The 27,784-nt window shown below is 49.4% G+C and overlaps 1 protein-coding gene across 2 annotated transcripts in view; it reads right to left on the bottom strand.

Annotated features, from left to right (window-relative positions):
* The window catches only part of MYO1C (myosin IC), a 36,576-nt gene continuing 8,792 nt past the window's right edge, over positions 1-27,784 (bottom strand). For both annotated transcript variants that reach the window (XM_039368256.1, XM_039368255.1), the window contains exons 2-32: positions 26,175-26,327; positions 25,243-25,358; positions 24,537-24,735; positions 24,046-24,126; positions 23,669-23,848; positions 23,348-23,446; positions 23,125-23,238; positions 22,621-22,692; positions 22,329-22,448; positions 18,982-19,067; positions 18,517-18,622; positions 18,171-18,251; positions 17,743-17,834; positions 17,085-17,179; positions 16,940-16,986; positions 16,762-16,842; positions 16,563-16,668; positions 16,130-16,247; positions 15,727-15,840; positions 15,561-15,637; positions 15,400-15,468; positions 15,097-15,181; positions 14,602-14,761; positions 14,143-14,226; positions 9,627-9,720; positions 9,468-9,523; positions 8,437-8,572; positions 7,442-7,512; positions 7,124-7,221; positions 1,575-1,674; positions 1-1,443 (exon numbers count right to left, since the gene is read on the bottom strand). In XM_039368256.1, the coding sequence (XP_039224190.1) occupies positions 1,417-1,443; positions 1,575-1,674; positions 7,124-7,221; positions 7,442-7,512; positions 8,437-8,572; positions 9,468-9,523; positions 9,627-9,720; positions 14,143-14,226; positions 14,602-14,761; positions 15,097-15,181; positions 15,400-15,468; positions 15,561-15,637; positions 15,727-15,840; positions 16,130-16,247; positions 16,563-16,668; positions 16,762-16,842; positions 16,940-16,986; positions 17,085-17,179; positions 17,743-17,834; positions 18,171-18,251; positions 18,517-18,622; positions 18,982-19,067; positions 22,329-22,448; positions 22,621-22,692; positions 23,125-23,238; positions 23,348-23,446; positions 23,669-23,848; positions 24,046-24,126; positions 24,537-24,735; positions 25,243-25,358; positions 26,175-26,300 (3,090 nt within the window). In that variant the 5' untranslated portion in view covers positions 26,301-26,327 and the 3' untranslated portion in view covers positions 1-1,416. The remainder of the gene's footprint in view (positions 1,444-1,574; positions 1,675-7,123; positions 7,222-7,441; positions 7,513-8,436; positions 8,573-9,467; positions 9,524-9,626; positions 9,721-14,142; positions 14,227-14,601; positions 14,762-15,096; positions 15,182-15,399; positions 15,469-15,560; positions 15,638-15,726; positions 15,841-16,129; positions 16,248-16,562; positions 16,669-16,761; positions 16,843-16,939; positions 16,987-17,084; positions 17,180-17,742; positions 17,835-18,170; positions 18,252-18,516; positions 18,623-18,981; positions 19,068-22,328; positions 22,449-22,620; positions 22,693-23,124; positions 23,239-23,347; positions 23,447-23,668; positions 23,849-24,045; positions 24,127-24,536; positions 24,736-25,242; positions 25,359-26,174; positions 26,328-27,784) is intronic.

The following is a 27,784-nucleotide window of genomic DNA, read 5'->3' as shown; positions in this document are numbered from 1 at the left end:
GATTTTAGTAAAAATTTATTTGGCATATATATCTTGATTCATATCGCACATTGCACAGAGCCTTAAATCTTATGTACATTATACCATAGGCCCCATTTTAGAAATGACAATACATTTGTCACCATGTAGGGAAGGAAAATTCCACCTTTGAACCTGGGCAGCAGTAAATTAAGCACATATACAAAAGGATACTGATTCTATGTAAGTAATGCAAAAAGCTTGTTTCAGATCAATAGGCATAAACACTGAAGCAGCTTGTTCCCAAATCTTTGTGCCAAAAATGTTCCTTTGCAATTCAGAAATGTGAGTTCAATCAGTGTAGTTTTCAGAGGACAAATAAATAAACTTGGCTCCTTGAACAACTGATTTCTCAAGCTAGAAAAAAGCAAGCTGAGTAAGATTAAAAATTTAAAAATTTTGAATTGGGCAAAAAAGCCCAGTGCTTAAAAGTAAGCTTGCACATGAAGCAATAATCATTTAAACAGCTTTCATGAAAGGTAATCAAAATGTAGATACTGCCCATTTGTATGACAGCAGAAGCTAGGTCAGTGTCGCATGAAAATGTGTCAAGAAAGCCATAGTCAAAAGTTACAAGGCAAACTTAGTGTCTTACTAGATACTTAAAAAAAAAATCCCAAATATTTAGAACTTCCCAATCTAGATTCTACCACTTTTTAAATCACTATGTTTTCAAAAATGCATTTCAGTAATTTTTGAGGTGTTACTGTTTAGTTTTTTGCTTGATATTTCATAGCAATGAAATAGCAACACAATCAATATTGTGTTGAAGGCTGTAATGGAAAAGCCATTTCTATAAGGGTCAGTTTGTGAAAAAGATATTGCTGAACTCCCTTTGGCTAAGTCAAAGTGCAGATATAAATAATCCATCCAAACCAGCAATTGCCAAGTCTTGGGAAATTTCCAGGAAAGGAAAGGGGGAAGAGCATAGAAATGCCAAGAAGATTGATATTTCTTCGATTATCACAATTTCTCCAATTAGAAATAAGAAAATAATTTTCATAGTGCAAACATCCCATACAAGGAGGAAATATTTACAAATTTTCATCTGTACATTATGGCTTTTTATATTTTCATACAAAGCACCCAAAGACAGGAGAGGATTTCTTTATAAAATATTTTCATATAAAATTTGGCATTTCACTGGGATTTGCTGAAAACTCTGCAGGTTACCTTACTCCCTTTGTGGGCATCATGGCCGCCAGCCTGTTTAGTGCCGACCGGCAGATTGGATGTGGATAGAACAAAAACCAAGGGCAGAGCTAAAGGAGGGTCTTTGGTGGCCAGAGAGAAGAGAGGCAAAGCGAGGCCCCTCAACAGATGAAGAGGCCACGGAAAACCTCTGGACACGTTCACTGAATTCGTCTACGGCCCCTTGTAGAGAAGCGTCCATCACCATCATCGAGAATTCAAACGAGGAGCCACCTGAGGTGCAGAGAAAAGCAGTAAGAGACGACGCTGTGGGTCTTTCCTCAGGAGCAGGCCTGGCTACTGGGGCGCCCAGCCCAGGAAAGAGAGACTCTGCTTTCAGCTTTGGCAAGCAAAGGGTTACTTACGACTGCCAGATGGCCGTTCTTGGCTTTGGCTATCAGCAGCTCAGATCCCGAGGTGAAGTCAATGATGCCTTCCTTGCCTTGTCCAACTGTGAATTTGATGCTGGGGAAGTGGGGAGACTCAGGGTTAGGGCGTTTCAACGAACAGGGAGAAAAATTTTCAGATGCCACCCCAGGAGATGGCAATTCTGTTCAAGCTGGTCTCTGGGCAGCCCCGCCAGCTCAAGGCTGCACTTTCTTCCACGGAATGATCAGAGGCAAAAGGAGCAACTCTTTGATGGTTGGGCCCTGTTCTCAGCAATGCATGCAACTTTATAAATCAGGCCACTGTAATTTCAGACTGCAAACTGGCTTTTTGACATTACAGTAGTGAATTTGTAGTTGTAAAATATTGTAATTGTATTGTAAACTGATGCTTCGCAACAGGGAAAATATTTAATTTTTAGAACTTTTTAATTTCTAAACAAAAGTCATGGAAATAGAGGCTGATGCTACAGTGACTTGCAAAGTGTGTCATATATTTCAGCTTATGCCCACAGAAGACCTATGTATCAAATGTAAACTACTTGAATTACTAAAGAAAAAGTAAAGGGTTCTGAATAAAGCAAGAAATCCCAACCTAAACAAGAAGACTACACCAAAATAAAACACAATAGAGAGCAAACAGCTTCTAAAAAAATGACCCCATGTATGAACATAAAGAAGAAAGCTGATATACCCAAATCAAACACAATAGGGAACAAGCAGCCCAATCCAGTGAAGCCCCTCTGGAACTGAGCAATCGCTTTCATAGCCTCCCCGTGGAAGAAACTATGCAAACGCCCACAAAAAAGCATTCATCAATGCTTTTTTTAAAAAAGAGGCAAAACCCAGCAGTCCTGGGACAGGAAGAAAAGTATTCCAGACTTCCCTAAGGGAAAAAAGGCGAATATTGGTGATAGGAGATTCAATTCTCAGGGGAACAGAAACTATAGTCTGCAGACCAGGCAGCCAAACTAGGGAAGTATATTGTCTTTGTGGAGCAAAAATCAAAGATGTAACTGAGTACTTTACTAAAATAATCAACCCCACAAGATTATTTACCCCTTTCTTCTACGCGTAGGGACTAATGACACAACAATGAATCTGAAAACAATAGCGAGATTACAAACAGCTAGGGAAGAAAGTTAAAGGCGCTCAAGTGATGTTTTCATCTATAATTTCAACAAAAGGCCAACATCCAATGAGGGAGCAGAGGATTTTAGAAAGGAACCACTGGCTTAAAAACTGGTGTCGTCAACAGAACTTCTGTTTCCTAGAGCATGGTCTGCATTCCCTACATGAAGGGCTACTAGCAAAGGATGAATTGCACCTCACAAGAACTAGGAAAAAATATATTCAGAAAACTACTGACTCATCAGAAGGGCTTTAAACTAATGTTGAGGGGGGAGAGGGGCCAATCTTCACAACCTTTAGAATCTAATTTCAAGCAAAAATACTAGATAACCAATCACATAAGGAGGTAAGGAGTAAAGAGAAAGATGATTACTGCATCCAGTTTTAGTCACCACGATGTAAAAAAGATGCTGAGATTCTAGAAAGAGTACAGAGAAGAGCAACAAAGATGATTATGGGACTGGAGGCTAAAGCATATAAGGAAAGGTTGCTGGAATTGGGTCTGTCTAATCTAATGAAGAGAAGGACAAAGGGTGACATGATAAAGTGCTCCAATATCTCAGGGGTTGTCACAAAGAAGAGGGAGTCAAGCTATTCTCCAAAGCACCTGAAGAAGCAACGGATGGAAACTAACCAAAGAGAGAAGCAACCTGGAACTAAGGAGAAACTTCCTGAGAGTTAGAACAATTAATCAGTGGAACAACCTGCCTCCAGAAGCTGTGAATGCTCCAATGCTGGAAGTTTTTAAGAAGAGACTGGACAGCTACTTGTCTGAAATGGTACAGGGCAGGGGTAGGCAACCTGGGCTCTTTTATGACTCCTGGACTTCAACTCCCAGAATTCCTGAGTCAGCATAGATGAAGTCCAGGAGTCATAAAATAGCCCAGGTTGCCTACCCCTAGTATAGGGTTTCCTGCCTGAGCAGGGGGTTGGACTAGATGACTTCCAAGGTCCCTTCTAACTTTTTTTTATTATTGTTGTTGTTGTTATAAAGAAAAAAGAAAAAATGAAATAGAGCATGATGGGAAGGATGGGAATCCCAGTTACAAAGTAGGAGATAAGAAACATACCCAAGACCCATAAATGACTCAAATGCCAGTGCACGGAACGCTCAAAGTTTAGGGAGCGTTCGAGGGTGAATTTGAAGCAATAGTACATGAAGGCAGATATGATATAGTTGCCATTACTGAAAGTTGGTGGGATCAAACTCATGATTGAAATGTATTGATAGGATACAAAATATTCAAAAGAAACAAATCAAAGAAGATGAGGTGGAGTTGCATTGTATATAAAAGACCACTACATGTCTATAGAAATACACAAAACCAAGGATGAAAACCTAGAATCCGTATGGGTCTATATAAAGAGTGAAAAAAATGACATTGCTATAGGCGTACACTACAGACCACCCAACCAAGCAGATGAAATAGATGAACTCTTTGCTAATCAATTAACAAAAGTATGTAGGAAACATACCACAGTAGTAGTGGGAGACTTCAACTTCCCTGGTATTAACTGGAAGACAAACTCTGCAGCGAGTGGGAGATCTAACAGATTCCTAACCAACCTAGCTGACAACTTTGTCATTGAAAAGGCAGATGAGGGAACTAGAGGAAAAGCTATACTGGACATAATTCTTACTAATAGAGAAGTGATAGAGAGAGTTGAAGTTGTGGGAACCTTGGGTGAAAGTGACCATATCATGCTGGAATTCAATATAATGCAAACAAAGGTAATAGAATATAACCCAACCAGTGTCTTTAACAAACTCAGAAACAGCCTAGGAAAAATTCCATGGATAAAAATCCTAAGGGGAAAACAACTCAAGAAGTGTACGAAATTCTGAAAAATATGCATAAAAGCCCAGTCCCAACACAATATCACAGAAAAAGAAAAACAAGAAATTCAAGAAGAAACCAGCATGATTTCACAAAGATCTCTCTGATCAAACTGACAGACAAAAAGAATAAATACAAAAAATGGAAAGAGGGACAGATAATTAAGGCAAAATGTCAGCAGATAGCTCAAATCTGCAAAGATAAAGTCAGGAAAGTAAAGCTCAGAATGAACAAAGACTTGCAATAAAAGTCAAAGATAATATAAAATGTTTCTTTCAACATATAAAGAACAAAAAAAAAGTCAAGGAAATGGTCCACTAAAGAGAGAAGATGGCAACGAAGTAACAGGCAGTAGACAGAAAGCAGAGCTGCTTAACTCATTCTTAGCATCAGTCTTCATGCAAAAAGAATTATAGCCCAACCTACCAAAAACAAAAATTAAAATAAGCAAGAAAAGGATAAGAGAACACCTGTCTGATCCTGATCAATATAAATCACCAGGACCCAGATTACATCCCAGAGTTCTGAAGGAGCTGGTAGATGTTATCTCAGAACCATTGCACCATATTTTTCAAAAATCCTGGAGCACTGGGGAACTACCAGAGGATTGGAAACGAGCTGATGTGGTTCCCATCTTCAAAAAAGAAAAATAAACAGACCCAGGAAACTATAGACCAATCAGCATAATACCTTGAAAGATACTGAAAAAAATAATCAAAAAACAGATCTATGAACATTTAGAAATAAGTAAAATTATAACTAGTAGCCAGCATGGGTTTGTTAAAAATAAATCATGCCAAACCAATCTTATTATTAAGTGACTAAATTAGTAGATCAATGAAATCCTATGGACATAGTAGAGCACAACCTACTTCTTGGTAAGCTAGAAAGAAACAGAATAGACAACTTCACCACCAGATGGATTTGTAACTGGCTGACAAAGCATACTCAATGAAGTCCTTAATGGTACTACATTTACATGGAGGAAAGTAACCAGTGGGGTACCATAAGATTCCGTCTTAGGCCCAGTAATCTTCAATATCTTCATAAATGACTTAGATGTGGGAATAGAAAGGGAACTCATCAAATTCCCCAGAAGACAAGCTCAGAATCCAAAAATATTTTGACAGACTTGAACAATGGGCCCTATCCAACAAACTGACATTTAATGTGAAATAACAGAGTTGGAAGGGACCTTGGAGGTCTTCTAGTCCAACCCCCTGCTCAGGCAGGAAACCCTATATCATTCCAGAAAAATGATTGTCCAGTCTCTTCTTTAAAACTTCCAGTATCAGAGCAGGGGGCCTCAACCTCCGGTCCATGGACCAGTACTAGGCTGCGCCATGCCAGCAACCAGTCTGCATAAACAAGCAAAGCCCCATCCACAGGTTGTAGGCAGCACACAAAACCACACACCCTCCAGTCCTTGGAAAACACCTCTCTCCACGGAACCTGTCCCTGGTGCCCAAAAGGTTGGGGACCTCTGTATTAGAGCATTCACAACTTCTGGAGGCAATCTGTTCCACTGGTTGATTGTTCTAACTGTCAGGAAGTTTCTCCTTAGTTCTAGGTTGCTTCTCTCCTTGATTAGTTTCCATCCGTTGCTTCTTGTCCTGCCTTCTGGTTCTTTGGAGAATAGCTTGAGCCCTTCTTTTTTGTGACAGCCTCTCAAATACTGGAATACTGCTATCATGTCACCCCTAGTCCTTCTTTTCATTGAAGTAGACATACCCAATTCCAGCAATCTTTCTTTAGCCTCCAGTCCCCTAATCATCTTTGTTGCTCTTCTCTGTATTCTTTCTAGAATCTCAACATGTTTTTTACATCGTGGCGACCAAAACTGGATGCAGTATTCCAAGTGTGGCCTTACCAAGGAATTATAAAGTGGTATTAAAACTTCACATGATCTTGATTCTATCCCTCTGTTAATTCAGCCTAGAGATGTGTTGGCTTTTTTGGCAGCTGCAGCACACGGCCGGCTCATATTTAAGTTATTGTCCACTAGGACTCCAAGATCCCTCTCACAGTTACTACTATTGAGCCAGGTACCACCTATACTGTACCTATGCGTTTGGTTTTTCTTTTTAGTTTTTTCTTTAGAAAATTTATATTGCTGCCTACTTATATATGGGGACTCAAGGCAGCTTACACGGATATAAAAACAACATATAAAAAGAATAAAAAATAACAAGAAAAATAATAAAATAATAACATCCCACCCCAGCGACAACACACATTTAATGGGCTTAAATGTAGAAGCTTACTTGTTTCACCACTGAATTTCTTTTTGTTACATAATGCCCAGTGTTCAAGTCTGTCAAGATCCTCCTGAATCTTAAGCCTGTCTTCTGGAGTGTTTACTATTCCTGCCAGCTTGGTGTCATCTGCAAATTTGATGAGTTCCCCATCTATCCCCTCATCCAGATCATTGATGAAGATGTTGAAAAGTGCCGATCCTTGCTGGAAGCATGGCAGAAGGGCCAGCGGCACCTAACCCAAATGCAGCAGTGGCCACAGAACCGGATTCATGAAGAACAGGTTTATATTGCTTACACTCACCTGCCCTGGTTGATATTAACACTGTTGACTTTGTTGGCACTTACAGCAATTTTAGTCAGAGTTTCAATCACAAAATCACTCTGCAGCACAACATCTCCCTGAAGGGGAAAAAAAAAAAAAAAGGTTGAAGAAAGAGGTTTTAAAACGTTGCTGGTATGGTGAGGAGTCAGGGAGGGGAGGGGCTCCTAGGCAGGCAAGAACTCATGTCAAATGGGTGATGCCTCCTCGTCCTCGTTGAAGGGAGTTGCCATTGCCACACACACACACATACACACACACCAGCCTCTATGACGGCTGCAGGGCACATCGAGCAGCTACCTTCTGCTTGTTGTCCTGACGAAGCACGTGGAGCACAAAAAGGTTGTCGCTCAGGCTGCTGACCGAGATGCCTGCAAGAGACGAAGGGGTGTGAAAGAGGTATGGATCACACAACCCCTGGCTCTCAGCTGCCAGCCCGAGAGCTGGGCAGCTTTTCTGCAAATCTCGCGGCTTCACCAGGTGAGGCCAGGCTGGGCACCTCCACCTTGGCTTTCTCCCTCTCTGGACGTGCCAGGCAGCCAATGCCACGGCTCCAGTGAAGCCCTAGACAGAACCTTGCGAGAGCCAGTCGCCAGCTCGTCCAGCAGGTCAGACGAACTCTCGTCCAGCCATTGAGCCAGTCTGTCTGGCAGCAGGGCTGGCACCCACGGGCACACCAGTCTCCCTGCTGGAGTAGTGCATCATTGCACCCTTTGCACACGGCCCTGAGCAGCTCTGGCACTAGGAGCCCTGCTGGCTTCACGGCCTCCACCTTCTCTTCCCCATTGGCCGGGGTGACACTTGAGGGGCGTGGCCTGGCGCCTGCACCCAATCGGCATTGGGGAGGTCTGTTTGCAACTGGCAGGCCTTGCATGGGAAAGGCTCCGTTTTTTTTAAGCTGCTCTTTCCCTTCAGCTCTTTTGCTAGGAGGATCAGGAATGCCAGACTGAGCCTTATGATGGACTGGTGAATTTAATCCTGGGCTGCCAAATGTAAAACGGGGGCTCAGTGTAAGGGATCTCTGAAGCCCTCCTGTCCCAGTTAAGCCTGTGGGGCGGGGAAAATATGGCCAAAGCCAACTGGACCGGGGCAGAGATTGTGGCCCCTCTTTCCCAGGCTGTGCGCGCCAGTGCCAGGCTCCCCCCTCCCCCGAGTCTGATCCAACGGAGAGACAGAAGCTGCCTCCTGCCTCCTCCTCTCTACCGCAGCTCAGGCCAGATCCCCATCTGTGTCTCAGTTGAGATGCGAGAGGGAAGGAGACTTGCTGCTCCAGAAGAGTTGCTTCCCCTCCCTACCTGTGAGGTTGCCGTAGTCGATCTGCTGCTTGATTTTGGACTCTTCAGCCAGCACAGCTGCGTCCTGGGTGAGCAGCAGCTGCCGGGCACGGGCCTTGTAGCCTTTGCGGTCATACTTGATCACGGGAACAGCGTACTAAAAGGGTGGCAGAGCATGAAACACTTAGAACGGTGTTTCCTAAAAGGTATACAGTTTCTGCCCCGAGATAATCAAGAATCTTGGACACCTTGAACACGTGTCAAATGTTAGGAAGACGAAGAGCTATAATTAGATCGTCTGGGCCCAGGAAGCCGAAGCCTCTCTCTAAAGTGCTTTCGTTTGTATAAAGGACCAAGAGAACTCTGACATCACGAAAAGCAACCTATATTCAAACAAAACAAAAAGTGGCAGGCCCAATTCTACTTTGGGGTCCACAGGAGATCGTCAGATCATAAAAAGCTACCTTGGAATCTATTAAAAAGTACAATTTCACTACCTTTGGATTTTTGTCTAGGTGATCAATCAGTGACCAACATTTTGAGAGCGGCCACTGTCTCTTAAGCCCAAGCCTGCACTTTCTGCATTTCATCTCCCCTGCATTTCGCTGTTCGAAACCAGGGGACGGTGAGTTCTAGTCCTGTAGGGAAGCCGGCTAGATGACGTTGGGCCACTCACTCTCAGGCTAACCCACCTCATGGGGCTGTGATGAGGTAAATAGGAAGAAGGAGGCTTTGGTATGTTTGACGTCTTTGATTATTTATGTAAAATAAAGAGTTAGGGTTATTCCCAACTCAACCACACGTGTATACATGACCTGATATCAAAATAATGCAAAGTCGATTATATCTTACAGAATAGTATACCTTGCAAATCGTTAAGGTGATACAAACTTAATTGGATTATTTTTCTTCTGGAACCTTGGTCTCTCTTGCTTGTCCAAAAACGTTATCTGGATGTCAGCCAAACCCCAGCAGAAACTGCACTGGCAAAGCTTTGCAACATCCTGTTCCCCTCCCCGTTGACAAGAGGGAAGGAACAGGTGGACACTCACCTTAGGCGCCTCATTTCCTAGTACCTGAAGGATTTTGGCATTTATTTCTTCATTCCCTGTAATCCCCCACCCAAAGGAAAAAGGGAAAGGGAAAAAAAAGAAGAAGTTAGGAGTGACTTACTAGAAAAGTAAAATCTGGCCAGATTAAACAGCACTTACCAAGACGAGTATTGAGGAAAAGCCTAGGAACACTTTGGGGGTAATTGTCCTTTTTCCCTTTAAATATCTCACTGGCCACCACCTTCTGCTCGAGCTGCAGGGGGATTAAATAAAGAGAAAAAAACCAGTTGGGAAAAGCTTGGGTAATTCTGAAAAATGAGATTATAACAGCCCAGTTCAGGACAATACCACTGAAAAAGAAAAACAAGAGTTCCCAGACAAAACCCGCATGGTAGCACAAAGAATTGTCTGATAAACGGAAAAACCAAAAAGATGTATAAAAAATGGAACAAGGGGCACATAACTAAGGCAGAATATCAGCATATAACCTGAATCTGCAAAGATGAAGTCAGGAAATCTAAGGCTCAGAATAAACTTGCAACAACTGTCAAAATAATAAAGTTTCTTTCAACATGTAAAAAACAATTAAAAAGGAAACAATCGGTCCACTAATGGGAGAAGATGGCAAGGAGGTATCAGGTAGCAGGGGAAAGCAAAACTGCTTAATTCATTCTTTGCATCTGTCTTCGCACAAAAGGTAAAAATAGTCCAACCTTCCAAAAGCAGTACCGTGATAGGCTAGGAATACAAGTCAGAATAGGCAAGAAAATGCTAAGAAAACATCTATCCATTCTAAACAATTTCAAATCACCAGGACCAGATGGATCGCACTCCAGAGCCCTAAAAGAGCTGGCAGATGTGAGTTCGGAACCACTAAATAACATCTTTCAAAGATCCTGGAGCACTGGGGAACTACCAGAGGATTGGAAAAGATCTGATGTGATTCTCATCTTCAAAAGCAGGGGAAATGGATCCAGGGAACTACATACCAATCAATTTGACATCAATACCTAAAAGGATCTTGGAAAAGATAATAAAAAAACAGATCTGAAAATCCCTAAAAGCAACCAAAGCTATTACTAGAAGTCAACACGGGTTCATCAAAAACAGATAATGCCAGACAAACCTTATTGTATTTTTTTGACAAAGTGACTAAATTAGTGGACCAGCGAAATACTGTGGACATAATTTACTTGGACTTCAGTAAGGCATCTGATGAAGTGGACCACAATTTACTCCTTGGTAAGATAGAAGAATGTGGGTAAGCAGCATCACTACCAGATGGATTTGTAACTGCTGACCAATCACCCTCAACACAACTACATCTACATGCAGAGGCGTAAGCAGTGGGGTAGCCCAAAGTTCTGTCTTGGGCCAAGTACTCCAACGTCTTCTTAAAAGATTTAGGTGAGGGGATAGAAGAGGAACTCATCAAATTTGACACCAAGCTAGATTAGAAGATAAGTTCACAATTCAGAAGGATCTAGACTGACTTAAATATTGGGTCCTATCCAACAAAATGCAATTCACTGAATAGAAAAATAAGGTTTTACACTTAGACAAGGAAAACCAAATGCATAAATAGAATAGGGTGGTGCTTGACTCAACAGCAGTAATTGAAGGAAGGATCTAGGTCCCTAGTGGACAAGTGTGAGCCAGCAGTGTGCTACAGCTGTCAAAAAAGCCAATGCAGTCCTAGGCTGTATCAATAGAGGAATATTATCAAGACCACATGAAGTATTAGTACCTCTATATACTGCTTAGTAAGATCACACTTGGAATACTGCATCAGTTTTGGTTACCATGAATCAAAAAAGATATTGAGAGACTTAGAAAGAGTGCAGAGAAGAGCAACAAAGATGATTAGGGGGCTGGAGCTAAAACATATGAAGGACGGTTGCTGGAATTGGATAGGTCTAGTCTAAAGAGAAGGACGAGGGGTGACATGATAGCAGTGTTCCAATATCTCAGGGGCTGCCACAAAGAAGAGGAGGGGTCAACCTATTCTCCAAAGCACCTGAGAGCAAGACAAGATAGAAACTGATCAAGAAGAGAAGTAACCTGGAACTAAGGAGAAATTTCCTGACAGTAAGAAGAATGAGACTTCTGGTTTGCTGATGGGGACTTCTGGTTTGCCGATGCAGATACCATGGACATCTGGAAGGCGAGCTCCATCTTCTGCATTCAGTTTCGCTTCGCTGAGGGAACTCTGGAAAGGGTCGATAGTTGCCCTGTAGGAGTGACCAGCAAGAAGGGGATCCCCGCTTGATCGTGGGAGGGCAGTAGCCCTTCCGCTTGATCTGGGGTAGCCCTCCAAACTGGCGGACGAAAGAAAGGCCATAGCAATATGGCTCATCACTAGGCTGCAGATACCAGGCAATTGTAAAGCAGCGCAGATAAAACTGGGTGAGATCTACCTCTCTTAAATCCTAACTATCTTTTTTACTTCCATAAGCTGCTTAAAGTACTTTCCCCCTGTGGAGAGGGGAGATTTTACCCCTCCCTCTGGAAACAGCGGCGACTGACTATCCAGGGGAGTTTAAAACGTTGCCAAGAATAACTTGATCCTAATTGGAACTTTATTTTTTAAAGTTTGTGGACTAAAAGATTTTCTATTCTTACTGAAGATCTGGGTTTTTACTCATAAAAAAGAAGCAAAACTGAAAAGATTATAAAAACTTTGGACTTACAAGAAAACTTTAAATGGCAGGGGTGACATCTTGTGGCTAAACCTGATATTACAACTTGTTATTGCTTAAAAGAAACTTGGCCAGCAGCCCAGACAATAGATAAGACTTATGTAACCTTGAGTCATCAGCGGTGAGAAGCCCAGCTGTCTTCCATACTCAGTGACAAAAATTTTTTTTGCATTCTCTGATTGTAAAGCCTTTAACCTAATACACTACTAAGAGAATATGGATGAAGATCAGGAACAGATTCTCTTTATGTTGAAAGCAATTCATCAAACTATTCTTAGAGCTACTAATGGAATAAGAGGTTACAGAAAAGAACAAGATGTCAGCCCAGATATATGAACTCAAACTTTGATTACAACTAAAAAAATCAACTACACAGAATATAACAGAAAAAGTGGAACAATTAAATATTATGACAGAGGATTCAACTGATCAACAAATACAGTCAATGGAAAACCCAGAAAAGGGACTGACAATATGGAAAAGGGAAAAGACTTTCTACATAAATCAGAAGAAACCTGAGGATCAAAAAGAAGAACAGACTGAAGAGAAGATGAACAGTTCAGGACAACTACGTTGAGATGGAAAAAATAGAGAGACGACTCTTAAAAAAATGGCAACCGGATAGTTTTTTCTATGTCAAACAATATTCATGACTCAAAAGCACAGACATGGAAGACAATTTGGCAAAGAAAGAAAGCTAGAATAAGACTGAAGAAAATTGAGGTTTTGATATTAGTGAAAATTGAAACAGAATATACTCAAATAGATAAGATGTGTACTTTGAATATTAGATATTGTTATGAATTGACATAAAGAAAACTTTGGTCATTTAAAACTTGGAAGTATAAGTATTAACAGTTAAATTTGAACATTGATTTGCTTATAAAGGTTAAATGTAAAGGTAATTGAGATATATATAAGCTAAAAACTTATCGATGAATATAATAAATGTTCTTATTTAGCGGTAATAATAAAAATTACTAGTTTAAATATGAGATAGTAGATATTAAGAGAAAAAGAGAGGAATTAAATGTTGAAATAAGAGAAATTTTGGTTACTATATTTAAGATATTTGAAAATTACCAGAAAATAAGAATATTATATTGTATTATTAATTAGTTGATGTAAGATGGTGAGAGTTCAAATAGATAAAACATGTATCCTGAATATTAGATCTTGTGATGAATTGTGATAAAGGAAATTGGGGTTATTTAAAACTTGGAAATTATAAATATTAAACATTAAATTTAAATATTAATGGGAAACTAAAAATTGGGAAAAACTAACCAGGACATTGATTGTCTAAAAAGACTGAATGTTAAAACAACTAGGATATGTGTAAACTAAAAATTATTGATAAATGTAAGAAAGTTATTTTTATTTAATCGATATAATAAGAATTGTACTAATTTAAATATGAGACAGTAAATACCAAGGGGAAAAGAGAGGAAATATTTAATGTAATAGTTTGAGATCTGTACTAAAGATATTTGTATGTTATTGAATTATTGTTCAACTCAGCCACCACGATGCTTTTCAAATATTTAAATGTAAAACTAAAAAAAAAAATCAATAACATTTTCTAAAAAAAAAGAAGAAAAATCAATCAGGGGAAAGACTTCCCTCCAGAAATTGTGGTGCTCCATATTTGGAGATTTTTAAGAAGAGACTGGACACCCATTTGTCCAGAATGGTCTCTAGGGTCTCCCTCTTGGGCAGGGGGTTGGATTCGACGACCTCCAAGGTCCCTCCCCACTCTATCATTCTGTTACTCTCTTCGGAGATTCCTGACAGGCTGCAGTGCTGGGCTCCTTCAGGGATGCCCTCAGCTTCCATCAGAGAGTGTGCTCTGGATTTCAAGAGTTCCAGTAGCCATCCATGAAACTCAGTACACAGCTGAGGACCCTCCACCCATAAAATTGCCGGTCAGAACGATGCCCAGCCTGACCGTGGAGGAAGGCCTCGTGGCCACGCACCTGCACCTTCCATTCGGGGCTGATTCGTTTGCAGTAGCTCCAGACCATGTTCTGCATACAGAGTCCCCTCAATAGCTGGGAGGCCTGAAGAAGAAGCAGGCAGTTGAGGCAGGACCATCGAGGGACCGTGGCCGGGGGGGGGGGAGAACAGGGAGGGGCTTGCTTTGCCAGAAAGGCTCCACCTGGAGAGCGCATACCGATACAGAGGACCCGTAGCTTGAGGTCTGCAGGCTTCGAGTGAGCAAGACACCATGTGGCACAGACTGCCAAAGCTACCGCAGTGCTGTTGCTGCTGCAGTCCATGCATTAAATGCAGTTTATCATGGTTTGCTTGTCCACTCACGGGAAAAAGCTCCTTAAGCCACCATCATTCTGACCCAGCAAGGCTTTGGGGGTAACCCTCCATGAGGCTCCGGGGCCCTCTTTCCCTCCCACCACTTCACGCGGCCGGGCACCTACCTCTCGCAGGGAGGGTGGTGGCACCGGCCAGGACTTGTCCAGGACAGTCCTTGGCAGGTTGCGCTTCAGGTTCATCAGGAAAGAGTAACGGATGTAGTCCAGGAAATATTCGTTCTCAGGGCAGCGGGAGCAATTTCGGTAAATGAAACCTTTGATGAACCTGTTGAGAGAGAAGAGCGAATGCGGCACAGGCGGGTCTGTGGGGGAGGCAGCGGCCCAGCCGGGTGCCAGCTGCATAAAGAGCCCCACTGCTTCTTCCGCCTCCTTGCCCAGCAATATAGCCCCAGTGGGTCAGGAACGGGAAAGAGTCCCTCTTGGAGGGAGATGGGCGGTTCAGAATGTGAAAATAATAAAATTAAAATGAGAAGCTATAAAAATCACTCAAGACCTCGTTTCCAGGATTCTGCATCCCCCAACCCTTCCCTCAAGTGGGCAGGTTCTCTGGGACCTGAAAGAGGGCCCAACTCTGCAGGAAAACCACGACTTTTTACATACCGCCGGATTGTCTCCACTGCCCACTTCTTCCTGGCAGCCTTCCGGCGTCCCAGAGTGCCACGCCACCAGGCCTGGATAGTCACTGCTGCACGAAGGAACAGGAAGAAGCCCCAAGGGCTGAGCCCTGAGCCATCCTGCACCTGTTTCCGATTCCTCTCCCCATCGGTCTCGAAGCAGGCCCTCGTGGCCCAACCGTGGGGAGAACTCACAAGGCCCAGCCCGGCTGCCCCTTCCAAGGCAAAGCTGAGCATGACAACCAGCTGCACCGCATCCCACAATTTATTTGAAGGGCCGCCTTCCTACCTGAATGCTTCATCTGAAGGTATTTCTTTCGCCGATAGAAGCCTCGCCAAGCCGCTTGGATTTTTGTGGCTTAAATGGGGGGGGGGAAAGATGGGGGTTAAGCCGGGCAAACAGCGAGGTCAAGTCGACCTGACTTACTTAAAAATGCCCAACAAACCTACCGATGCTTTGCTTGCGGACTTCCAGGGCTTCTTCTGTTGCAAATAAGGTCTTGGGGAAACGAATAAATATTTTTGTCCTGGAAATAAATGCATCTATGAAAGAGAGAAGAGCCCCCTTTTGCTTCCACAGACATACAGACAGCAACCCCCGTTGCCAAACCATTACCTGCCCAGCTTGTACTCTTCCTGCTTGAAGCCCAAATGTTTCAGGAGGGCAGCCACTCCATCCTGAGGCCTCCCATCCCAGGTGGGCCACGTTTCAGGACACAGAGATTTGTACCTGGTCAGAGAGGAGACACCAGGTGGCTCACGGGATGCAGGAGAGGGAAACAGCGCCTGCTGCCAAGATGGCCACCTCCTGCCTGGCCACTGGACTTGCCTGGGCAGCCTCGGAAGAGGCGCAGGCTTGCACCTTGGGCGCAAGAGTGGGAGAGATGCCAGGGCAGAGGCTGGGCATCCAGTGAAGGTCTATTCCTCACTGGGCTCTACCCACCCATTTGTGCTTTCTGAAAAACTGCCTGCCGAAATACCCTGGAAGCACAGCCTGGACACCTGTCTTAGTGACGTACCTTTGCAGAAAAACCTCGTATTTCCGCCGATATGCAAAACCAGCCCTGCGCACTCTCAGGTTCTCCATTAGGCCCAAATATTTCACTTGGTGCCGAATCAAAACTTCATCAAAACTGCCTGGGAAAATATGGAATCATCCCTGGAGTCGAGAGCCAGTTCAAGGCGGACAGACATCCTTCCCCTCCCCCCCACCAGCTTAGAATGAGGGGCTGGGCAGCCGAGCCCCAATCTCAGCCAGGCTTCAGGCCCCGGTGGGCCAAGAGCCCCCAAGGAAGCAACCACCGAGAGGAGAACCAGGCAGGGTGCCAGGGGCAGCCCTTCCACCCACAGGAGTGGCCGTCCTCAGCCTGGGCTCCACCCAAGGTGTTGGGGGGGGGGCAGAGAGGGAAGGGCTGGGAGCCTTGCTGACCAGGAAGAGCCCCCCCCACCTACCGGCCTGCTTAGAGTGATTCGGCTTGATGCAGCGGACGTAGGAGGGCTCCTTGGACATGAGGATCTCCATCAGCTTTGAGAGGCTGTTCTTAAACTGGGTCACTGCCTGCATAGCGAGACGGGCCAGAGAAGATGCGGGTGGTCAGGGGACCCCACGGGAGGAAGCGGGGGGATGCGGAGCCCCTCTGCCAGGCCTTACCGTCTCCGGTCTCTTCTTGTCGGTCAGCTCTGTCCTGTCAAAGCACTGGGTGAGGATGGGGTTCTCCGAGTCGCACATCGCCTGCAATGGCAGCAAAAAAAACACAGGAGATGGCATCTTTGGGGGGGGGGGTTGTGGGAGGGGGCCACGTTCAGCCAGAGCGCCTCCCCAGGCTCACCTCCTTAAGGTTCCTGAAGAGTAGGTCATTGTTCTTATCCAAGAAACCTGGGGAAGAAGGCCAGGAAGCCACAAGGTGAGCAGCAGGAACCCTGGGGCAGGGGCCGGGAGGGGGGGCTGCCCCGTGGCGCTGCAGGAGGACTGACCTGCCACGCTGTAGGTGACTTCCCCGGCATAGTGCAGCAGGCGGAACTCTTCCCGCCCCAACGACTTCCGGGTCTTGGCATCGGCCAGCTTGTGACTGTGGAGGAAGCAGGGCAGAGGGTCAGCATCGCAGCCACAGATTGGCCAGACTGGCTCTGCCAAGGACTCGGGGAGGGAGAGGGAAGCCCCGTGGCAAAAGGGGGGGGGTCAACAACAGGGTCATCTTAATGCCAAAGGCTTTGGGTTCTCCTATTGCTTTGGGGAGCGCCTTCTGCAGGGCCACCCCACGACAAGCCCCCCTCCTCTCCTCTGTGGTGCCCATATTTACAAGAAAGACCTGAGGACCCCAGCGTGGCCATCTGGTCTGGGGGGGGGTCAGACGGGGGGCTGGTGCAGAGCCTATAAAACTCTTCCTGGATGGACTGTGTTACTCTTTTCAAGCTCCTATGGTTATTTTTTTGTTTCTGTGTATGCGTGTGTGTGTGTTGTTCAGGTTTGAATTTTGAAAGCTGTCCATATAGTATGTGAGCCGGGCAGCTATAATAATTAAATCAATCAAAGCCCAATCGCAAAATACCCGTCTCTCCTCTCCATTGATCTGAAAACTGTGCCTCCTCCTCCTCCTCCTCCTGGGGGGGGGTGGGTCTCCAGCAAACTCACGTAAGGAAATGGGGGTGGCTCTTAATGGTCTCCTCCAGCTTCTCCAGAAAGGTCAGATCTGTGGCGTCCCCTGGCCGAAGACACTCCTCGTCCTGCAGACACGCCCAGCAGTGAGGAGGGAGGGAGGGAGGGGCGCCTCCCCTGGGCTGCTTTACCGCAGGAGCTGCCCGTGTTGGCAGAAGGCCAGAAGGTGGGGACCGCTCCCCACAGGTACGCCCCACAGCTCCAGCAGCCATCAGCCCAGGCCGAGAAGCGGAGCTGGTGCTTGGCGGCCCAACCCTGACCCTTTGGGGGGCAGGTGAGGGGGGCCAGGGAGCAGGAGCCCAGGCAGCCCGGGAAGGCCTCCTCCTCCTCCTCCTCCGGGCTGGGAGGGGCTCCCGCCTGCCCCAGGTCTCTTTGGAGGTTCCGCTTCCCTGAGGAGGGCTTACCAAAATGGAAATTATGCCTTTGAACTTTTCTTCCACCAAGTCACAGATGATCTTGTTGTTGAAATACTGAACGGACTCCCACTGCCGTTTCACAAGGAGAGATCCAATTCAGCAGGGAATCAGTAGGCGATTTACTAGGCCATTTCCCCAGTGCCGGCCCGCCTGAACTGCCCCATCCATCCCTTTCCTAGCACAGGAAAAGCTGCCAGCCATCCCTGACCCCCGGACCAGGGGCGGGGGCTGAAGGCAGCCCAGCTTGGCCCTCCTGCCAGCAGCCCAGCAGAGAGCAGCAGCGGCTCCTGCTTCTCCCCCCCCCCCGCTTGGGACTTCCTGGTGGGGCTCTTACCGCGATGCCCTCGGCTTCGTACTCCTCTTGCTCGGATTTCAGGGTGAGCTCTATGAAGAGCTGCTGCAGTTTCTCATTGCAGTAATTAATGCAGAATTGCTCAAAGCTGCAAGGAAGCAGAGAGCGCTCCGGGAGAGCTGAGCCAGGGCAGCCGACCCTTGGTCGTGGGGGGAGCCTCCCGGTCACCCACACCCTCTCCCTCACACACACAGGGACGCCAAAGTGGCAGAGCAGCCGGCACCCCTCGGGCCAGCCCCACAAACCCCCTTGTGCAGCACAAGATCCCCGGAAAGGCTTCCCGGAAGCGCAGCTGTGCATCTCCACAGCAGAGGGCTGTGGAGTCTGCACGCCGCCACCGAGTATGGGTGGAGGGTGACAGCACCCCTGGCATGTTGGGCAGAGCCTTGGACAGGCTGCCAAAGGGTTGCCAGCTAAGGGAGAAGCTGAAGGCGCCCGGAAACACACCTGTTGTGCTGGAAAACCTCAAAGCCGTAAATATCCAGCAGTCCCAGCACAGTCGAGCTCTTCCTCCACCCCATGCTCTCCGTCTCCTGGGAAAGAGAACAAAGTGGGAGGGAGGCAGGAACCCTGAGCTCTCCCTTCTGGAGACCCTCCTCCTCCTCCTCCTCCTCCTCCTCCTCCTCCTCCTCCTCCTCCTCCGAGGCAGCAACAACCCAGTCAATCACGCCAGCAGGCACCTCCCCACACACACACCAACTGGGGCTCCAAGCCCATCGCTTCCCCCTCCAGTGGGACAGGAGCAGCGCCTGGCTTGACGGACCCTGTGATTCATTACAGGGGACATCATAACAGCTCCTAAGTGCCAGGTTTGTGCCAGCGATGCCAGTAGTTAGAACACCAAGCCCACTCATCCCAATGCAAGTCGGCAACTCTCCGATTCCACTGAACGGGCCTTCCTAACAAGCAAAGGCAGCCCAAGTGCCTTTTTCAAGCGGAGGCTGCCCTGGCCAGCAACAGAGCCCGCCGAGCCCCAGAGAGACCCTCGCCGGTCCCACGCTGTCCCCAGAGACGACCACAGCTGTCTAGCAGACGCTGCTGCTGCCATTAGCCCAAGATCTGCACAGCAGCTGCAGGTCCTGCTGGAGGACTTAATCCAGTGGCCCCCAACCTTTGGGCACCAGGGATCGGTTCCATGGAGAGAGGTTTTTCCGTGGACCGGAGGGGGCGTGCTTTCACATGCTGCCTGCATCCCGTGGAGGGTGCTTCACTTATTTGTGTGGACTGTTTCCTGGCATGCTGCGGCTGCTGACGGTCCATGGACCGGGGGGGGGGGGGTTGGGGACCGCTGACTTAATCCAACAGAGTCAGATGGGAACCGGCTTTTCTGGACAGATTTCTCCCAACAATTAACAACAGCTAAGATTCCCAGTTAGCAAGATGGAAAGAATGATAAAACCATCAAATGACCATAATCAAGCAAAGTTAAAGCAAGAGAAAAAAAAGTCATAATAATATATAAAACCTGGCAAAAGCAGTCTGTGGTAGAAAAGGCCAGGTATAAAACAATGTTCCTTAAAGCAGCAGATTCCTAGCAACCCCCCCACCCCACCCCCAGTCTCCTGGCCTACTAGAGATCCGTGGGAAGCCCCTCCCTCCCTCCAAGAAAGCCCCTTGAACTGGACCGGAATGCTCCTGGCCAGGAGGGAGGGGGGAGTCTTTGCTACGCCCCTCCTCCTAAAGTCACCCCCAGAGAGCCAGTCGCAGCCAAAGGCAGGGAGGAGGGAGAGAAGGCCGGGAGAAGCCCTGGTCGAGCTTTGAAAGGCTGGACCTGAGGCCAGCCGGCAGTTGTTCAGCTGCAGGAATGCCACAGAGGCAAGTAGCCTCAGCAGGGTATAAATGCTGGGATCCATTTCAAAATACCAGTCGTGGCTTGCCTGATGCAGCCCCAGGGAAGAAGTGAGAACAGAATGGCAGCCCACGAAGAGTTTGCAGAGCTCTGACGAGAAAGAAGGAAAACACAGGCTGCTCCCCCCCCCCCAGGAAAAAGAGTAGCACCAGGAGAGAGCAGCCTCCGGAGAGAGACAGAGCAGCAGCCGGGCGGCTTTGCCCGAGAACCGAGAACCGGCATTTCCGGGACTGGTGAGCAGCAAAGTTTCCTCTGGCACGCCAAGGGCTCCTCCAGAGAGCCCCAAAGGCTCGAATAATGGGAGAAGCTGCATTTCCTCTGCACTTTGTTTCATTTCCCTCTGGGGGGGGGGGCATGTTGTGCACCTTTGAGTCGACGCTGCCTCCTGGAGACTGCCTGGACAAGTCTGGGCGGTTACTTGGCAAAGTTTTCCAGAGGTAGCTTGCCATTGCCGCCTTTCTAGGACTGAGAAAAATGACTGGCCTATGGCTTTGAGCCTAAGGCAGGGACTAGAACTCACGTAGCCCACACGTATTTTACACAACCTATCGTGAGTTGTTGTCTACGTCTAAGTCTATGACTTCTTTCTCTATTGTTCTTGCTATGGCTGGCCTCGAACTTAAATAAATACATCTCCCCATTAAAATCTACAAAAGACACTAAGAGGGAAAACTAGCAACAGCAAACGCTGCAGCCAATGAAGCCTATACATTTGCCCACCGCGACTCGCCTCCCAGACAGAACCTGTTGCCGGACAGCAAAAACAACGCTGGAGCCTTCCTGACAGGTCTCTTCACAGCTCTTTCTGGCACACCTGCGGCTGGGCAAAACACACCCGGCAAGCACTCTTGTTTTCCCACGGGCAGGCGGGCAGGTGGGCAGGCGGGCAGGCCCTGCTCCCCAGGGGCACAGGGGAACCAAGGGGCTGCCCGGGAAAGAGGGCGTCTCCTGCAGGGTGTGAGCTGCCTAAAAACCCCTGGAAACCACAGACGAGCACCCCTGCCCCAAGAAAGGGGAACTTCTAGGAATCCCAACACATTTCAGAAAAATTCCCTGCGTGCCAAATGAAGTGCCGAGTGCCCTGATGAAGAAATTTTTCCAAACCCCATTGGTTTCTGGACCCTTCTGGACCCTTCCTGACCAGCTCACGTGACCCTGTACCACATCCAAGGCAGCCCGTGGCCTCTTCGCTTGGTGGCTCATCATCAGGTGTTCGTTCCTCTTTGGAAACCCAGCCCGCCCAGGACCGGAGACGAGCCAGGCCCTTCCGGTGGGGAATTCACCAGCTCCCTGGGAGGCTGCATCAGGGCAGCCTTCCAACAGCTGCCCACCATCAATCCCCCCCCCTCCTGCCAAATAAGGGTCTTCGATGGAGCTCTTCCTCCTCAGGGGATGCCTGGCGCAGCTCTCCGGTTGGCGGCACAGGAGGCTGCTCTGCTATCCAGCTGGGGGCGCTCTTTCTCACTGCCGAGTCCTTGACCTTCTGGCTTCGGTGGCAGTGGCAGCACCAGCTTCTCCTGCACAAGGAGGAGACAACTGGCACCGCTGCCAAGCAGCCCTGGGCCGCTTGACCTACTCGATGGAGGCAGTGCAGCTCCTCTCTCCCATGGTCAAGGGCCACTTCGCCAGGGAGAGTGCCGCCCTCTGGAAGCTCCGCTGCACAGCTGCAGCCCACAACGTCTGCAGAGGGGGGCATCCTTGCCCTTCCAGGCACCTATTCTAACCTTCTCGGCATGCTGGCAAACCAACCGCCCTGCAGCCAGGGGGCATTCTGCTTCACAACCCCAGTTTCACATCTGAGTTCAAACCAAATGACAAGTGAGCCTTAGCTATGGAGAAGAAATCCCAAGAAAAGTGGCCCCTTGTGCAAAGCCTGCAGGCACTGCTTGGGCCCGGCCAAGTCTCCTGCGAAGGCCGGCAACTGGGGCGCCAGAGACCAACTCACCTTGTAGGCCAAGGACTTGTTAATCTTGCTCACCAGCCAGGAGAAGGTGCGCCCATAGACAGCTTTGGCCAGAGCGTCGCGGGCGTAGGCGGCTTGCTCCAGGCTGAGAGGGCTGATCAGCTGCAGGGAAAGAGAGAGCCCCCCCCCCCCGGTCTCCATCTGAACTCTTGCTACAAGGAAAGGGGCAACAGGCCAAGCCCCTCAGAACCCACAGACTATCGCCAGGGGAATAGCCAGGCTGCCACTCCCCCCCCCCGGCCCCTCGCCATTCTGCTGGCAACTCTTCTCTCACCTGTTCTCCCTTTGCAATGATCTTCTTGTGGGTCAGAGCCTCCTGCAGTACCGCGTTCTCCAGGCCCAGGAGCTTCAGACCGAGGAAGAAAGAAAGCGTGAGTGCGTCGTCGAGGCCCTTCCTGCAGCTGTGTCGCAGGGCTGAGTTTTGGGCAGGGAAGGTCAGTCACTCAGCAAGAAAGAGGGGGGCTACTGTGGCCGGGCTGCACCTGCCTCGCCTCCCTCCAGGCCCACTTTCCTAGCAGGAGAGCACAGCTGGTCCTCTGAAGGTGATGGGGCAAACAGGAGGGCAGTGTAGCTGGCTGATTCCAGGCATCCCGCACTCGCCTTCCTCAGGCAACCACAGCTGAACCCGGGTACAGCTCAGTAAACAGAGTACATTTCCAGGAGATTAAATTCCAAAATATACTTGAAAGAGCTTACGAAGGCAATTGGTACATTTCACTTTCCATTTACTTCTTCATCGTGGATAAAATGGAGGCTTGGTACCGATCCCGTCACTCACCCTGGCCAAGTATTTGATCTGGTTTTCTGTGGTCACTTGTACACTGCCGTGTTCGTCAGTTGCAAATTGCACATTCCCCAAGTGCAACACGCTTGCAATGATACTCAGCAGATCCTGGAAAAAGGAAGGAAAAGTCTTGTGAATCCAGCCCTAGGGCAGAGGTGTCCCTAGGGAAGGGTCCTCCCACTTGAGGGAGGGAGGGAGGTGGGGCCAGGCCTCTCACCTCAACTTCACTGTCGCTGAAGTTGATGACAGACAAGGCCCTGCGCACCACCTTCCAGTCGTTTTTGTCGTTGATGGAGGCGACCTTGGCGCACTGGCCCTGCAGGCAAAGGGGGCAGAACGGACTACTGTGGGGCAGACTCCTGCTTCCCTCTCCGATACACAGGTGGCCGCAGGTTGGGCAAGCAAGGCGAGATCAGAAGAAATGCGAAGAACATCCCCCCCCGTGAGCCGCCGTGCCCGCCACCTCTGGGGTTCAAGGCGGCTGAGACTGCAAAGAGCCAGGGCAGCAGCCCTATGGTGGAGGGAGGGCCCCCTTTACCTTGACCAGAAACTGGTACTGGTGGGGGCTCTTCTCCAGCCCCAGCCTCCGCAGCAGGTCTTCCTCCCCCCCTTCCAAGAGCTGGTAGAAGATGTGGAAGTTCCTCTCGCCGTGATTCTGGTGTACCACCCGTGACTTCTCCAAGAGGTAGTTCAGGATGTGGCCCCCGATGGGAGCCCCCTAGGCAACCCAAGAGAAGGCATGGGCTGCAGGTGTCCCGCGGTCAGCCTGGTCAGCAGCAGCAGGAAGCAGGGCAGGAAGCCCTTCTGGGATGGGAACCGGAGCCGTTGGGCACACGCCCCCCCCCCGGAACAAAGGCAAGATTTCTCCCCCTCCCTTCCTGGCTGTCAGCCTGGCGCTCTCGCCCACTTGCACACCTTGTAATCAAACTGAACGTCCATATATTTTCCAAATCGGCTGGAGTTGTCATTGCGCAGAGTCTTGGCGTTTCCAAAAGCCTGGATCCCAGCAGAAAGCAGAACAAAATCCAGATGGGGACCTTGTGGGGCTCCCCCGCGGAGCCCAGGCCCTCCTCCCGCCCCACCCCTGCGCTACATGCTGCATGACTCCTTCGAGGAGGAAGAAAGGAGCGGGGGGGGGGGGAAGCTCAAAGCCATTATTCACACTGGAGACCCCCAGACCGGGGGCCGGGAGGAGAAGGGTCCCGTTTCCCTCCAAACAAGCAGGGAGCACTCTCCCCCGGAGGCCCCTCTTCCGTGCAGGGAAGCATTTTCTCGAGCTGTCTGGCGCTGGGAGCTCTTGCCCTGCGCGTGCCACCGAGGAGCTACAGACTGAGGCTGGCCGCGACTCCCTTGGGACCCCAAAGCCAGGACAGCACCCCCGTTCCTTGGTGAGCCACAAGGAGTACCTCGAGAACCGGGTTGGACTGCAACAGCCTGTCCTTCACGGTCTGCACCTGCTCGCTCGCGGGACAGGTGACAGCATAGTACTGCAAGATCTTCTTGGTGGCCTCCGTCTTGCCCGCCCCGCTCTCCCCCGAGATGAGGATGCACTGGTCCTTCCTCTCCGTCCGCAGTGAGCGGTAGGCATTGTCAGCGATGGCATAGCTGCCAAGGGAGGGAGGGAGGGAGGCTGTCTGCTCTGCTCTGCTCTGCTCTTGCCCAAGAGCACAGAGGTTCCAGCTGCAGTTTGAGGCTGCTTCCTCAAATGCCCCCCCCCCCAAGATTTAGCATTCTCTTCAAAGGGCAGCAGCAGTGCCGCCAGGTCTCTCCTGCCACGAAGGACCTACGGGGAGGGGGGGGACTGCCCAGAACTGCCAGGATAGTCTGGCAGGTTTTGGCTCCCACCGAGCCCAATCCTGATGTAGCAGGAAGTAGAGCACTGCCAGGACTTGCCACCCTGCAAGTCCCCCCATCTTCTTGGCCTAAAGCCTTCTGCCAGGTGCTGCCCACCCTCCTTTTTCCACAGGGAGGACCTTCTCCCCATCGTTCCTGCTGAGCGGCTAGGCCGAGGGGTGCAAAAGCCCTCCTGCACCATTGGCAGTGCAGTGGAGGAGGAAAGGGGGGGGGGGACAGGCAGGAGGTGGAGAGCATGGCTCCTGCTCAGGTACCCACAGGTGAGGAGAGACTTCATAGAAGCTGACGCCACGGTAACGGTTCATGTGCTGCTTGCTGTAGATCTCCAGGTCTTTGTACGGGTTCACCGAGACCAGAACCGAGCCAATATATGTCTGAAGAGGAAGCCAGCCCAGGGGGGTGTCAGAAGGGGGCAGCGGGTGCCCTGCCTCAATGGGGCTCCTTTCAAGGGGGCCCACAGCCCCCAAATTTGGCCCAAGGACCAAAATCCTATTTCTCCTCTCCTTACGTGATCTGGGGGCCACAAGGATATTTCAGTTCCCTCCAGCAGCAGCTTGCACTGTAATCCAGCACCCACATAGACTGCCTTCCCCAAGACCCCCCCCCAAGCCCGGGAAGACTCCCCCTGTACTGACCAGCCTCGGCGCTGGTCTTTCCCAACAAGACCCCCCCCCCCCAAGCCTGGGAAGACTCCCCCCTGGGCCAGTGGCCCAGCACTGACCAGCCACCCAGAGCAAGGGGGCTCTCTGAATCTGGGGATCTCTTACCCTGATCCACTGCAGGCACCCAAGAGAGAGTTCTGATTTGGGGGCTGCCAGGGTCCCAAGAAGGAGTCCCCCCCCCCATTAGGCCAGGCAAGACGCTCTGTGGAACCCCCTCCCTTTGGAGATTTAAGGGGCTCCAGCCCAGTTAGCCTTTTGTAAGGCCCCAAAGACCCGGCTCTGTTCCAATGAGCCTGGGGCGCTGAATGGGTGTCTGCATTGCCCGCTAGCCGAGGACCTCGCTCCAGGCCATAATTAGTATGGATGTTTTTAGTGTTTTTGTTTTTTTAAAATGCTTCTAGTATTTTTAACTGCAATGTATTTTTTTGAATTGCAAGCTGCCCGGAGTCATTGACCGAGATGGGGAGCTATAGAATTGAATAAATAAATCAATGAAAACCAAACGTGGCTACCAGACACCGCACTCACGTAGACGAGGTTCTCCTTGAACCGCCTGCGCAGGTTCTCGATGAAAGCTGCTTCGCTGGTGAAGTTTTCCAGCAGGACAAAGTCCTGCACTCCCACCCGATCCCGGGCCGTCAGGGCGTTCTCCATCTCTGCCAAGCGGGCACCGTCACCTGCCTGCCAGGGGCACAGAACAACCTGGCTGAGACCTGGGAGCACGGCCCAGCACTCGGATGGACGGGATGGTCAGGCAGAGCTCCCTATCACAGGCTGCCAGGCCTCCGAATGGGTCTGCTCCCCCCCCCCAGGCTTCCCTGTCTGCCCCCACTGGCCCAGCTGACTCCTCATAAGCACCCCCCCGTTTCTGAACCCGTTCACACAGCCGCCCATCTGAGCAGGAGTAGACTGAGTGGCATACAACAGTCAACTAAAATAATCGTTATAAAAATATAGTCGTTACTAAATATTAAAATGTTATAGACAATATAAACAGAAGGAATCAATACAGCAACCCCTTATCACCCACAACAGGGGAGACACCTTAAAATGTGGTGGGTTCCCTGGGACCCCCCCAACCCTGACAGAACAGGGTCTTGAGGGGCAGGGGGAGGCTTCCATGGGGTGGGTGCCAGGGCAGAGAAGGCCTGCCTCTTGACACCCTGCCCCTGCCCTCTCTGCCAGAGCGAATCGTTCCCTTTCCTGGATCCCAGACCAGGAAAGGCCACGGAGGTTCCAGCCCCCCCTCCCCCCGCAGCGCAACTGCCAAATGCCCCCATCCCTGTCCAGTTTCTGTGTGAATTGGTGGGTGGCCCCAGTCAACGAAGAGGCTGCACCTGACACCTTCATTTCTTCAGAAAGCTCCAGGAGGGAAGGAGGGTGAAGCAAGGGGCCAAGGGAAGCCACCACTTGTAATGAGTGGGGGGGTGTCCCATGCTGTAAGGAATCATGCCCCCACCCTGCCCACTCTCCCCGAGAACCGGCACTAATGCCAGAAGGGCTCTCCCTATAAGACAGGTGGAGCAAGGCCCGAGACACGGCAGGTCCAACTGCGCATCCCCTCCTCCTCCTCCTCCCCAACTGATCCTCTCCTACCGCCTGCCCCCCCCCCCGCGCTCGCCTCGTGGAACAAGTGGTATCCAGCAGGAATCAGAGCGCGCTTTTGCTGGATCTGAGACCACAAGGCCTCCACCTCCATGGCGAAGGACAGCGCCAGAAGCCGCCCAGAGACAGCCTCTCTCCTCCTGCCCTGCTCCAGCAGCAATGGAGGCACCTCGGGAAAGCAGCTGGCACAGAGCGCCAGCCCCAGAGGGAAGCCTCCGTGCATCACCTGCCCTCACTCAGTCCCGGAAGCCGCTTCAGGGGAAGGAGGCGCACCTGCGGTCCTCAGGGAGGCGACCAGGCCAGCCACCTACCAGCCGCCTTCCCCGCTGAGGGCTGGGAGCCCAATAGCTCCTCTCGCCCAGACGTGGCCGGGCATCTTCTGCCAAGGCGGGCAGGACTCCTCGCTGTCTCCTCCCCACCCCTCCCGGGGGACCCAGGAAACAAATGAGGAGAAGCAGCATCTGAACCACCTTCCGGTCCAAAGTCCAGCACAGTCGCCTTGCTCTCAATGGCCATCAGTATGGCCTTTGGGG

This window comes from Crotalus tigris, unplaced genomic scaffold (genome assembly GCF_016545835.1).
Source record: "Crotalus tigris isolate CLP2741 ecotype Arizona unplaced genomic scaffold, ASM1654583v1 scf7180000020724.653033, whole genome shotgun sequence".
NCBI lineage: Eukaryota > Metazoa > Chordata > Lepidosauria > Squamata > Viperidae > Crotalus > Crotalus tigris.
Note: the sequence above shows the minus strand (reverse complement) of the source record. Positions and strands in the feature narration are given on the sequence as shown.